Source organism: Callithrix jacchus, chromosome 11 (assembly GCF_049354715.1).
Source record: "Callithrix jacchus isolate 240 chromosome 11, calJac240_pri, whole genome shotgun sequence".
NCBI classification, from domain to species: Eukaryota; Metazoa; Chordata; class Mammalia; order Primates; family Cebidae; genus Callithrix; species Callithrix jacchus.
This window is the reverse complement of record NC_133512.1, coordinates 118622014-118635615: the sequence shown is the minus strand read 5'-3', so window position 1 is coordinate 118635615 and position 13602 is coordinate 118622014. Positions and strand designations below refer to the sequence as shown.

At 55.5% G+C, this 13602-nt stretch overlaps 1 protein-coding gene across 2 annotated transcripts; it reads right to left on the bottom strand.

The window, feature by feature from the left end:
• Positions 1-1015: 1015 nt before the first annotated feature.
• PRRT4 (proline rich transmembrane protein 4) lies at positions 1016-12606 on the bottom strand. 2 transcript variants are annotated; one of them, XM_035254823.3, is made up of 5 exons: positions 12481-12606; positions 10296-11019; positions 10105-10209; positions 9650-9763; positions 1016-3376 (listed from the first exon to the last, which is right to left on the bottom strand). In XM_035254823.3, the coding sequence occupies exons 2-5, from the start codon at positions 10945-10947 to the stop codon at positions 1551-1553; spliced, it is 2697 nt and encodes an 898-aa protein (XP_035110714.2). In that variant the 5' UTR covers positions 10948-11019; positions 12481-12606; the 3' UTR covers positions 1016-1550. The 2 variants fall into 2 exon arrangements, with proteins under 2 accessions (XP_035110714.2, XP_035110712.2); XM_035254821.3 differs by lacking the exon at positions 12481-12606 and adding an exon at positions 12226-12364.
• Between the last annotated feature and the right edge of the window lie 996 nt (positions 12607-13602).

Here is a 13602-nt window from a genome sequence, read left to right as displayed (position 1 = left end):
CAGACATTCATCTGCAAGGAGAGTAGTGCTTGAATTCTTCCACCCTCCTGCAGGGGGCCTGGTCTGAGGGCTCCACCCGCTCCCAGCCTCCCTGCCTGCCTCCCTCTTGGCTTCCAAGACTCCCTTCTCCAGTCCCAGGAGCTGATGGGCAAAGTTGAAAGAAAAATCATGAAGTTCCTGTGTTTCCACTTTGAGCTTAGTGTGCATGCTCCTGCAGGTCTCCCTGTGATGTGGGGACAGCTGCCAAAACACTGTCAGATTTTTGTTTTCAAACCTAATCCACAACCTGTTTTTGTGCCACTCAGAACCACGGCATTTTAGCCAAATGATAAACACACACCACAGAGCACAGAGCCAAATGCTCCCAGGCAAGGGAGGGATTAGAGAGTGCCTGGTGGTTGGAGAAGTCTGTGGGTCTCTGCACTGTGAATGTTGCTTTGGGAGCTGGCTGGGCAGGACAGGCTTTCTCCAGGGAGGATCTGCACCTATTAGAGAGGAGAGTTCTTCAGGAGAAGGGGAGGAGTTGTGATCCCGGCCCTGAAGACTGTCTGTTGATGGGTGAAAAGGTAGAAAGGTAGTTTCTTTGTGGAGCCCAAACTGCGGGAACAGGGAGGTTGCTGGGGATCCCAGCTCAAGGCGACCAGGCCCTTTTACATATGTCTCAATATTTCCAGGAAGAACTTGACCCCTAACTAGTCCCAGCCAGTTGTCCACAAGGACCTGAAGCAGGCTCCTAGGAATGCAGGCATTTCCATCGATGACGGTAGTAGAGTTTCTGTCTCACCTCCCAGGGTCATGTCCCATCTCTGTGAAAAGCCACTTCCCAGTGATTCAGACAGGGCTTCTAGGGGCTGCTCCCAGGACCCCCACTCATTCCAGATACAGGACAAGACTCATTGGTCTTATATGAAGGTCCCTGGGACCCACCCCACCCAAGAGCTGCTTCTCTTCCACTTGTGATGGAATATCTGCTGCTGTTGCTCAATCAAGCTTTCCCAAGAAAGTCAGACCTTGGTCCTCTGAAAATATTTTATTGATAAATTAACTTTAAGAGCATTCCCCTCCCACCCAACTGCTATAAAGTCTCCTAGATGGGTCATGGACCCCTGTGGGTGTCACATGGAGGACAGGGAGTCCCACTCACACAGGGATAGAATTCCTAGTCATGGCAGAGGTGGGTAGGGGGCCTGAGGCAGGTCCCGGGGTCCTCTGAGGACAGCCCCTCTCACTCAGCACCAGAGTGGGGAGTGGTGGTCAGGAGTGGAGCACCTTGGAGCTTTATTGCTGGTGAATGCCAAGGAAAATGGGACCCCTGCCAGCCTAGAATTGCAGCTGAGGAATCAGCACTCAGGGCTCCAGAGAAGGTGGCACTGACTCCCAATCAATAGAGCCTGGCTGCTAACCCACCCACCCAGGGGCCCCTGAATGAGGAAGGAATCTGGAGAAGTATCTGAGCCAGGCAGGATTGGGGAAGGGTTACAGTGTGCAGGTCTCGGACAGGGCAGGTGCCAGAAAGGGGTGTATCGCAGGGTAGCAAGGTGGCCACCTCTTCACAGGTCTATGGTGTCGCTACCCATGCTCAGCTCGTCGATCTGTCGGCAGGCATCCAGGAATTGCTCCTGCAGCAAGGCCTCCTCCGCCTGCAGCTCAGAAGCAGGCTCTGGGGAGTCGCGAGAGGGTGGGGACAGGGCGTGGTAGGATCCTGAGGCCGGGAGGCTGGGGCTGCTTCCTGAGGGCCGCGGGGGACTGAGGACGCAGACCAGAGGACAGCGCGGGGCCCTGTCGGGGCTGGAACACAGCAGCATGGACGAGCTGTCCCGGGAAAGTCCGCACAAAGAGCCAGATGAGGCACTGCTGCCTGCGGGCCAAGCCCCGGGGGAGGGGAGATCCGGGGGCGCCGGGGAGCCAGGGGCCTCCCCTGATCTCTCACTGGGCCCGCCCCGGGTCTTCGTCCCCAGCGAGGCGGTGCGGTAGAGGCCGAGCCTAGGCAGGGCGTCGTCGAAGGCAGGGCCCTGGAAGAGGCCAGGCGCTAGCAGGGCCTCGCTGCAGAGGGCCTCCTCGATGCTGCGCCGCAGGTTGATTGGGGAGGGCGGGCGGAAGTCCACGGTGTAATCGCTGCAGGGAGAGGAGGCAGGGGACGGGGCCGGGTTGGCCGCCGCGCCTTCGAAGCCCCGGCAGCCTCCGCCCTGGAGTAGGAGATCCGGGCCTGGCCCTGCCAGCGCGCACAGCTGCAGCAGCTCGGCGTCGCGCGCGATGGCGCTCCCCAGGGACTCCTTGTCTGGGGGCCCAGTGACCCAGCCTCCCGGAAGCAGCGGGGTCGCGTGGCCCGGGGACAAGCGGAAGAGCTTGGCCCAGCAGCGCGGCGGCACGCGTGGACTGCAGAGCGCGGGGTAGAGGCCCAGCAGCGCCAACGGGAGCGCGACGCCCACCTCGCCCAGGCGCAGACCAAGTTGGAACGTCCACCAGGGCCAGGGCCCTTCCAGGCCGGGTTGGCCGCCGTAGCCCAGGGCGTGCAGCACCTCATAGCCCTGCAGGGCTCCGCTCAGCAGGCCGAAGGTGCCCGCCACCAGGGCTGTGCGCGCCGCGCGTCGCCAGGACTCCCGCGGGGCAAAGGGGCTGCGCGCCTGCGGCAGGGGGGTGGCGCCCTTGAAGCCCGACCCGCCCAGGGGCACCCCGGCCCGCCGCCGCCGCCCGCCCCAGCAGGAGAGCGCCAGCAGCAACCCCGAAAGGAAGGCTGCGAGGAAGGCGTGCAGCCCGCGCGAGGCGAGCCGCAGGTGTCGCAGCGGGCGATGCGCGGCGCTCCCGAGGGCGGCGGCGGCCGCCAGCCCCAGCCCCAGGAGCAGCAGTGCGGCCAGGCCGGCGGGGCACCGCGGCGGGCGCGGCCGGGCCAGCAGCAGACAGGCCAGCCCCAGGCCGGCAGCCAGGCAGGGCAGCGGAAGGTCCTGTAGCAGCAGCCAGGCGAGCGCGGGCAGTCGGTCCCTGTGCCCATAGGCGTCGTAGAAGAGCGGGAAGGCCCGCGTGGTCCCGGCCGAGAGCAGCAGCAGGTCCAGCAGCGCCAGGCAGGGGGCGCCGGGCGGGCAGCGCCAGGGCAAGAGGGCCAGAGCCAGCAGCGCCAGCAGGGCCACCAGGCCGAAGAGTGCGCCTACCCCGTACACGTGGGCCTCCCAAGCCAGCCCCCAGCGAGCCCTGGCCTCTGCCCAGTCGGCCTCCAGGGTCAGGAAGAAGAGTGGCCTTGGCGCCTCGGGAGGCTGACCCTCGCTTTCAGGCAATTCTCCCAGGCTGCAGGACTCTGGCCCACACTCTGGCTGCCCGGAAGGGTTCCCAAGGCTGGAGGGAGGAGAGAGGTCATCTGGGCCAGAGGTGGGGACTGTGGGGTCTGTGGGCAAAGAACGTTTGGCTGAGGCAATCATACAGCCCTCCCCTACCCACCCCACAGCCAGTAGGCTGAAGGCCGGTCAGAGTCTCCTAAAGCATCCAGGACACACTTGTCTTACATAGGAGATTCATCCCTGCTCTTGGCCTTTCACCTTCCCCACCCCGCTCCCCTATTCAAAATCCTCACTGGAGTTTCAGCTGTCATCCTTCCTCCTCCTTCTGCTTCTCTCCCTCTACCCTGGCCCCCCAGCTCCCAGCTTGGCTCGTTTGTGATTCTACTAAAGAGTTTTTCTTTGAAGCTACAGAACTTTACAAGTTCTGTATGAAGGAGCTTTAGACACCCCCTCCAGTTCCTCCCACCAGAAACGAAGCTTTATGAGAACAAGGATTTTTGTTTCTTTGCTCACATCTGAATCTCCATACTTAAATTAGTTTCTGTCACACAGTTGGAATTGAGCGGATATTCATTGATTAAATGAATCCCTGTACTTGCCAGATGAAGATACTGAAGCTCTTCTGAGAGCCAAAGTGACCTGCCCAAGGTCACAAATGGGCAGAGCCGCACCTAGAACCCAGATCTGAACATCAGTCTGAGCCCCTCTCTGTGATTCCAAAGCCTCTTTCTCACATTACTGTGCCTCTCTCTTGTTCTGCACCCCTAACTCCCAACCCCCAACTTAGTGCTAGGAGGAATTTTCTCCCCTGCCTTTTTAATTTTCTTTTTCTTTCTTCTTTTTTTTTTTTCCTGTCGTCCTGGTTGGAATACAGTGGTGCGACCTCAGCTCACTGCAACCTCCACCTTCAAGGTTCAAGCAATTCTCCTGCTTCAACCTCCCTAGTAGCTGGGATTACATGTGTCTGCCACCAGCCAAGCTATATATATATATGTATATTATATATTTATATATATTTATATATTGTATTTTTAGTAGAGACGGGGTTTCACCATGTTGGTCAAGCTGGTCTCAAACTCCTCAGGTGATCCACCCACCGGCCTCCCAAAGTGCTGGGATTGCAGGCGTGAGCCACTGCGCCCTGCCGCCCTTTTTCAACTACTCCCCCACCTGTCTCCATCTCAAGGGAAAGTCCACACATGTGTACACACACACACAAGAGAGAGAGCGCAGGGGAATGGTAAGACACTGCTGTCTCAGCACTCTGAGGAAAACATCGTTTCTCCTTATTCATTGGCCTTCCTGCCTGCTATACGCCAACCCTTAGCCTATCCATGACAGTCACCCCCATCCTGCCTCATCCACAAAGCCATTGGTCTAAGTTTCTTAATATAGATGTCCCCTTGCTTCTCCCCACACTGTACAGAAGGTGACATTGAGATGGACTCCCCCAGGTCTCAGAAGCTGCCCTTATGAACTCCCAGGGAGGAACTCTTGGGGACATCATAGAGGGATAAAATGCCATCTGAGTAAGTGAGCCTCTCAGTTGCTCTGGGGTTTGCTATCTTGGGTCCCTATCCTGTGCTCCAACACCTTCCCATATCCCTTGGGAAGAGGGAAATCAACTAAGAGAGGGTGAGGAGAAAGATCCTTAATTCTCTCCTGGAGCAAGAGAGGAGTTGGGAAGAGTTAGACTCAAGGATTCTCCCCATGGCCAGGCAGCAAGGGAAGATGCTGGAAGCTGAACCTTTCCCTGCCTTCACCTAGCAGGTTCAGCAGGACCACAGCCACAAGCAAGGGTGGAAGAACAGGTGGTGGTGAAGGATGTGGACAGCCTGGCGGGGTTGGGGAGGTGGACAATAGACAGATGTGGAATGTCGGGGGGGGAAGGTGCCTGACAATCAGATCCTGCCCCAACTGCCTGGCCCTGCCCTGGCCATGCCCCCACTGGACAACACAGAAAGACGCCAGGAGCAACCCCAAACACAGGCAGGGCTGGCTCATACAGGGAACACTCAAAACACAACAGTTTTAAGCCAGGCATGGTGGCTCATGCCTGTAACCCCAGCACTTTGGGAGGTCGAGGCAAGCAGATAACCAGAGGTCAGGAGTTCAAGACCAGCCTGGCCAACATGGTGAAACCCCATCTCTACTATAATAATACAAAAATTAGCCAGGAGTGGTGACACATGCCTGTAATCCCAGCTACTTGGGAGGTTAAGGCAGGAGAATCACTTGAACCCACAAGGTGGAGGTTACAGTGAGCGGAGATCTCACCACTGTACTCCAGTCTGCGTGACAGAGTGAGACTCCGGCTCAAAAAAAAAAAACCAGTTCTTAAAAATAATAAATACATAAAAGGTAAACAAACACCTAACAGTTCTGAGAACAAGGAAAAAGAAGAAGTGAGGGGGCTGAGAGGTAGCTCTTAGAGAAAGAAAAGGAAGATAGAATTGGACAAGTGGGAGGGCAGAAAGGAAGCACCCAAAACGTGAAATATACACAGTTTACTCCCAACTGCAAGTGGCAGCAGGCACCCTGGTTCCCATTCCATCACATCCTCAATCTGAAATGAGTAAAAGTATGTACTGCATAGGGCTGTTTTGAGGGAAAACGGGATAATGTTATAAAACTCTTTGGAGAGCCTCATGCATAATGATCCTTTAATCAAGATTGTGTCGTTATCATGATCATCAGCTAATGTTCATCATTGATCCATCATTAGCTTGTGTGTTTGTCAGTGTGACTACACCTGGTCTCAAACCAGTTCTTGACTCAACTGTTTTCAAAGCTTTTCAAAATCCTAAACTTGCTTAGAAAGACAATTAGTCAAATAGTGAACATCAACACATTTTCTCACCTTATGAACTCTGTTTAAATAATATCTTTCTGATGGCCTACCCACCCCTTAACACTAATAAAGACGCCAGCCATCAATTAAATGAGAAACTACTTAGCTGGCAATGGAGAGCTCGCTGATCAGGTGGCATGGGTCTAGCAATGGAAGGGTCAAATGTACACACTCCCTCACTCCTCATTCTTTGGTCCCTTCAGATGCCCTTGCCCAACCACTTCCTCTGAAAAGTGACTGGGTTGGCTCCGTCTCTCTTTGGCCTCTGTGGGCTCTGTAGAGAGGCAGGGAGATATGCCCTGGGAGCCCGAAGTCTGCCCGAGGCTGTCATCCCTCACCACACCCTCTTTGCTCACTGTACAGATAAGTGCAACTGTCAGAGATTGGCTCCAATTCACCCTCTCCCATCTTTACTTCTCACCTATGGGCCACAGGAAACCTTCTCTCTCATCTCTATCCCCAAGCTCTATGGCAACTACCGCAAATTTCAACATTTATAAGAATCCAGAAAAGGAATAAAGACCAGGTAATAGGCAAAGCACAGGGATGGCTCAAGTGTCATAGAAAGAGTTCTGAATAGCCAGGTGTGGTGACTCACTCCTGTAATCCCAGCACTTTGGGAGGCTGAGGAGGGCAGATCATGAGGTCAGGAGTTCAAGACCAGCCTGACCTACATGGTGAAACCCTGTCTCTACTAAAAATACAAAAAAAAAAAAAAAAAAAAATTAGCTGGGTATGGTGGCGTATTCCTGTAGTCCCAGCTACTTGGGAGACTGAGGCAGGAGAATTGCTTGAACCAGGACCCAAGAGGCGGAGGTTACAGTAAGCCAAAATTGTGCCACAGCACTCCAGACTGGCTACAGAGTAAGACTCTGTCTCAAAAAAAAAAAAAAAAAAAAAAAAAAGAGTTCTGAATTAGGAACACTGATCCCTGGGGTCAGAGCATGCTCTGCGTGCCCCACACTGGTCCAGGTGTGAATAGGGATAGGTGGAAAAGAAAACCTGGCTTCTGCCTTTGAAGGGTCCACTTGATCTCATCTCTCATCTCCCCACTGGAGGCTTCTTTAGAAAGAGCCTTCAGTTTTACCCAGAAGAGCCCAGAAGACAGTGATCTCTGGTCCTCCCTTCCCAGGATCCCTCTTCTGAATAAGCCTCCTCTATTGGGAGGTCCCTTTCTGGTCCTGTGGGTCCTCTTAACCTCAGTGGGAGGGAGGAGAGGGGATATCAATGTGAGTAACTGGTGAGGCAGGAGCTGGCTAGGGAAGGGTTGGGGGAGGGGATAGTTTGATTCATGGAAAAGTCAGGCCTGATTATCCACCAGCTGCCTAGATCAAAGGGCTGGGAATCATGTCTCCACTCTGGATGCTAGAAGCTACAGCCCGTTTAGTGGCCTGGCCCCAACCCTCTCCCCACCCCCACCTCCAGGATCATGGAGGGTAGTTATACTTTGTAGGGGTGACACTCAAAATATTTAGCAACTGAGTTGGCACAGGTGCCAGCCAATCAGAACTGACACCTGCCAGGGTGGTCAGGGAGTGGAGCAGTACCCTCTATGGACTAAGGGAAGTAGGCACTGATTAACTGGTAGGAAAGCCACACACTGACTAACTGGATAACCGTTCTGGTATGTATGGGCCAAACACAGGCTCTGTCCAAGGTGAAGGGGACCTAATGCAAGAAGGGACTAGGAGTCAAAGGTTAATTGCACCTAGGTTAGAAAGATCCTAGAGGAGACACAGAGACTCCCTTTGTATGTAACTGCTTAATACAAACACACACACACACACACACACACACACACCAGTGCTGGTGAGAGCAAGGCCCATTGGCGTTCTCTCCAGGAGGTCTGTAGCTTTCCTGGGTTTATCCAGAAGTCTGGTATCAGAACCTGGGTTCCTGTAGCCACCAGGGAGGAGGGGGAATGAGGTGGGGCTGCCAGCCTGCCTGGCTGCACTGTCTCTGATACTGTCCAGACTCATTAAACCTGCCTGCCCAGCGCTGTCACCAAGGCCGACAGACTGCCAGCCAGCATCCTTCCCCAGAGGCACAGAACCTGCTCTCCACCCCCCGGCAGATCCTGCCCCTCTGCATGCTGGGCTGGACAGGGTCATAGCAGGCCCCTCACCCACCATCCAAGGGAGTGCAGTGACTGTGGCTGGAGTGAGCCAGAGAATCAGGTCCTGGGTTATGTCTGGAGCTGGAAGAAGCTGGGGAGACCAGTGGTTTTCACTGCTGAGCCTAGTGTGGGATGTCTGAGAGGTTTCACAGCCACAGTAAACCCTTCGAAGAGTAAAGTTGGGTCTGAAAGCCCCTCAGTCCCTCTGCATGACTTCCTGGCCTCTTCCACCAGAACCTCTCCTCCAGCACCTGTGCCCTCTGTTCTGTGGGTTGTTGTCCCACCACTGACTGGGGCCAAGGCTGAGTTTTCGGAGGGGTAGGGTCTGGAAGTGGATTTGGGTAGCAGTGGGGGACAGAAGCAAGGTTAATAACTACTACTTAATGAGCCACGACTTTGTGCCCAGCATCATGCTAAGAGCTTTGTAATAACTAGCAAGTACTATTATTAAACCCTGGGTCTACAAGAACATTTAGGTTCGGAGAGGTTAAATAACATCCCCAAAGTTACTTAGCTAGTAAGTAAAATAAATTGGGATTCATGCCAGGCGTGGTGGCTCACGCCTGTAATCCCAGCACCTTGGGAGGCCAAGGCCGGTGGATCACGAGGTCAAGAGATGGAGATCATCCTGGCTAACACAGTGAAACCCCATCTCTACTAAAAAACAAAAATTAGCTGGGTGCAGTGGCACACACCTGTAGTCCCAGCTACTCAGGAGACTGAGGCAGGATAATTGCTTGAAGCCGGGAGGTGGAAGTTGCAATGAGCCAAGATCGTGCCATTGCACTCTAGCCTGGTGCCTGGCAAAAGAGCGAGACTCTGTCTCAAAAAAAAAAAAAAAAGTGGGATTCAAAGCCAGGTCTCAAGATTCCTGAGCCTGTGGTCTTTCCTCTGTACCACCAGCTTGTCTGTGTGCATGTTCTGAAAGGCTCCCTTGAACGAAGGTGGCACCTCCCTGCTCAAGGTCTCCTCTTCTGTGTCTTCCCAATGAGATGCCCAGCTCTGCCCATATCTGACAGCATGTCATGTCAGATCAGACAGCAAAGGAAGGAGCCCCAGGGTTGGCAAGGAGTCAGTTCAGGCAGACTGGAGTGGAGGGTGGGGTTAGTGCCAGGGCTGCAGAAATCATGAAGAAATTCCTGTGTCCGTTTGTCTCTGATACATCTGTCTACATCCTGCTCTGGCTGTCATTGCAAAACTCTCAGAGAACCATTACTTAACTCTGTGTGGGACTTTCTCTAGCAACATCTGTTCTCCCACCATTCATATATATCTCCATGGTGATGATGAAGAGAATTGTGATTATGATTATAATGGCAATGAAATAAAAGGGTCCCAGAACACTGATGAGTGACTAGCACGTAGTAAGTGCTCAATAATTAATTGTCACGTTCAAATGAATTGGATACTTACCTAGTGATGTTGTTGCAATCGAGGCAAAACTTAAGGAAGCAGCTGGGTCCAGAGGACTTGGGCTGGAGAGCTTCCTCTCCAGGGAGTGTGGGGATACAGTGGTACCAAGGAACCCTGCAAAGGGAGCACATGGGGCTCAAGTGCCACCCTACCAGAAGCCTTGCCTCTGGGAATTTGGAGATTATGTCCTTCCCCAGAGCTTGTCCTAAGGAAGTCACTGACCCAGGAATTGTAGCCACATGCTGAGCTCATGTACATCATGAGCTAAGCTACAAAGAGCAAACCAGATTCAATATGGCAAAAAGAATACTCCTTCCAAGGAAGCAGCAGCCCATATCCTAGGGCCTGGAAGAAGCTATGCAAGAAAGTAAAAAAATAAAGGTACTTGTTAGGGCCCTAGCACAGCGCTTGGCACATAGAGGTATTCCGTGATTCTTGCATTTAAATAAACTCACCCAGAGAACCTGAAACTCCAGAGGCAGAGCTTGGGGATGTAGTTTCACCTGGGGAACTCAGGCCAGAGAAGTTCCGGAGTGGGGACAGAGTAGTGCCAAAGAATCCTGCAAAAGAAGCCCAGGCTGCCTCCTACCTGCCAGGGGTGCCTCCTACCCGCAGGGGCTCTCCTTGGGATGGGGTAGGTACTCACCAAAGGGTCCCAGGCGCCCAGCAATCTCTGCCAGGCTGGCCCGCAGGCTGGGCAGCAGGGGCAGTGTTCGATGCCCGAGCGTGGGAGCCGCACCTGCTCTCAGCGCCATGTCAAACTTCAGTTCCAGCTCACTCTGGTGGGGCCTGGGAGCACTGGATGGAAGTGCTGTTGCTGTCAGAGCAGTGTCCCAGGTCACAGTGCTCCTCCGGGGCTGATAGGGAGCAGTGGGCCAGTCACTGGGCCCAGAGCGCCAGGATGTAGACTCCGGAAGCAGGGAGGAGGCCTGGGGCTTTGAGCCGCCTTCAGCAGAGCCCCACTCTGGGGGAGAGTTCCCTGCGGAGCCCACCAGCAGTTTCCAAAGAGGATCAGTCCTCAGCCCACTGGCCACCTCTTCCCCTGGTTCCTGGCCTGGCCCAAGAGAGAGTGACTGGGTCTCTGTGACAGGACTCCCCCAGACAGCAGCAGGTCCCCGAAGATGGAATTTGAAGTTAAGTCCCAGGTTAAGAGACAGCATAGAGGCCTCACTTTGAGGTGGGGGGGTCAAAGTGGTGACAGGGGCACCTGGGACAGAGGAGGCGGGCTGGGGGCCCACGGGAACAGCAAGCAGGACACAGCAGAACAGCCCCAGCCCTAGACAGCCATAACCAGCCATGGCCCCACCTGGCTTCAGGTGGCCTTGGTGGGCAGGGGCTCAGTTCTTCAGCACCTTTTGATCAGGAAGGTCCTGGAGAGAGGAGAGGCCCTGTGAGCCCTAGCTGTGGCCGCCCTCTTCCCTTTCCCAGGATCAGATGCCCCAGAGAGGATTCTGATCTCAGAGAAGCAGGTAGTGTGGCAGGATGCAAAGTGTGTCATCCATGGCTCTGGCTCTTCTTGCCAGCTTTTCCTGTACCTTCAGGCCCCAGGACAAATTTCTGCCTGGGGGTTCCTCCTTCCCTACCTGCTCATGCAGACTCTGGGGTCTGACTACAACCAGTGGCCCTCATCCCTAACTAGCAGCAAAAGGGATGGAGTTGGGCTTCCAGACCTGGATTCCTCCCTTCCTTCCCTCTGTTGATCCTCAAGTATTTATGAAGGCTTATAGTATGCCAAGCACCCTTCTGGGCATATACCTGTGAACAAGCAAGCCCTTCCAATGTCTTGACCTATTCCAACCCCTATCTCCTGCCCCAGCCTGAAGTCCTGGTGCTCTCACTCTCAGACCCCAGGGAGCATAAGGGCCCCGGGGAGGGGTGAAGCCAGTGCTGAGTGATCTTGCCCAGTCAGAAGGCTGCCCAGGCTCTGGCCAGAGAAGCACTGTTTCAGGTCTGGCAAAAGCACCTTCCCTCCAACCCTTCCCCTCTTTCCTGGGGCTGGGCCTGCTCCTTCCCTTGGACCCTAGAAGTATTTGGGGAAGGGGCAGCTTGGTGATCTCTGGCTTCCTGGAGAATGCCAGGCAGGCAAGCTGGGCGAACAGCAGCTGTGGCGACTCCTACCCTCTCCCCAGAACTCTCTCCTCCATGCGCACACATCTGGTGGGGGAAGGGAGGGTGAGCCAGGGACACACGTGCACCCGGCACCGTTACATCACACACATAGCCACACCTAGCACCCGTGACACACTCACTCTTCACACATCCCTGTCCCTGCACACACACGTACACACACCCCTTCTGCGCCTGAGTCCCTCTTCTTCCTGCATGGGTTCAGACCCAAGCTCTGTGAGCCCCCAGCCTCCCCTGTGTCTCTCTCTCTCTCTCTCTCTCACACACACACACACGCACACACGGCATGTACTGTACAGAGATGCACACCCCCTATGAACACATTCACATACTACAGACACACGCCACACACCGCCATACCCCTACACTCGTACACGCCCACCCCTCGCAGCACACATGCACACACGCGCGCGCCCGCGCACACACGCCCCCAGCCGGGACCTGCCGACCTGCTCCCCCGGGTCCTTCCCGTAGGCAGGTCTCCTCGCCGAGCCCCGAAAAGGGGCAGTAGTGGCGGCCCTGGCGCCCAGCTGGGCAACGCTCCGCCGTGTCTCTCCGCTTCTCTCTGTTGTGACCACCGCCCCGAGTGAAGATCCGGACCCCCAGACTCCTGCGCCCCTTCGCCTAGTCCAGAGACCGCAGCCTCGCCGCCTCGCTGCCCCCGGCCCGCCCCCTGCCCGGTCCGCGGCCCGCAGCGCTCTCACCAGGCCGGCGGCCCGGCCCCGCGCTCTGCACTCGGCGCTCCCTCCCAGCGGCGCCGCCTCCTGGCTCCGAGCCGTGCTCTCCGGCGAAGCCGCCCGCGCCGGGGCTCCGCGGCAGCCGGCTCTGACAGCCCTCCCTCCCGTCCGCCCGCGCTCCCTCGCTCCCGCGCCCGCCCTCCCTCCTCCACCTCCTCCTCCTCCTCCTCCTCCTCCTCCTCCTCCTCCTCCTCCTCCTCCTCCTCCTCCTCCTCCTCCTCCTCCTCCTCCCACCCAGCGATCCCCCCACACCCGGGCGGGCAGGCAGGCGCGCACAGCAGCGCGGAGCCGCGGCCACCTCGGTGCCCGGAGCCCCCACGCGCGCTCATTCACCCAGCGCTGCCAATCAGCCTCGCCGGGCTCCTCGCTGTAAGCCTGGCAAGGGCGGTCACACACTCCCAGGGCGGCCCAGCACACACATCCCCAAGCGCCCAAGGAAACACACTCGCCGGTCGGAGCGCGCGCGCACACGCACACATGGCAGCCTGCCCCAGGATGGCACTCCGGGCGATAAGAGCCCTTCTGTTTGCTAAGTAGAAGTACAATCGGCATTTCTACTTCCTTTATCTTGTGAGTCCTCATCGCACCCCTGTGTATGTCCCCACTTTGCAGATAGTTAAATGAAGACTCCGAAAATTACCGAATTTACCCAAGATTGCACAGCCTGGTAGAAACTTGAACCTTCTCCCTGTCGGCCCTCTCCACCACCTGGTGGTTTTCAGCAGTTGCACTGCTACACAGCAGTGCCTCCAACACTGAGGTGAACTGCCAAATGCCAATCCCTGTGATGACATGTCTTTTTGCTAAAACTGATCTCTCAAAAATACTGCTTCAGAAATGTCTGCCAGAAAAAATAGTGAGCTAAGTTGCTTGTGAGAGGTGGATTACAACTTATTTCTAGTAAGAGGTGTGGGAGAACAGCAAAGTCAAAGGTTGAGCTCAGCAGTTCACACCTGTAATTCCAACATTTTGGAATTATAGGCTGAGGCAGGATGATCGCTGGAGCCCAGGAGTTCAAGAACAGCCTGGGCAACATAGTAAAACATAAAACGAAAACAAACAGCAAGCAAGCAGAAAAGAAAGAAAGAA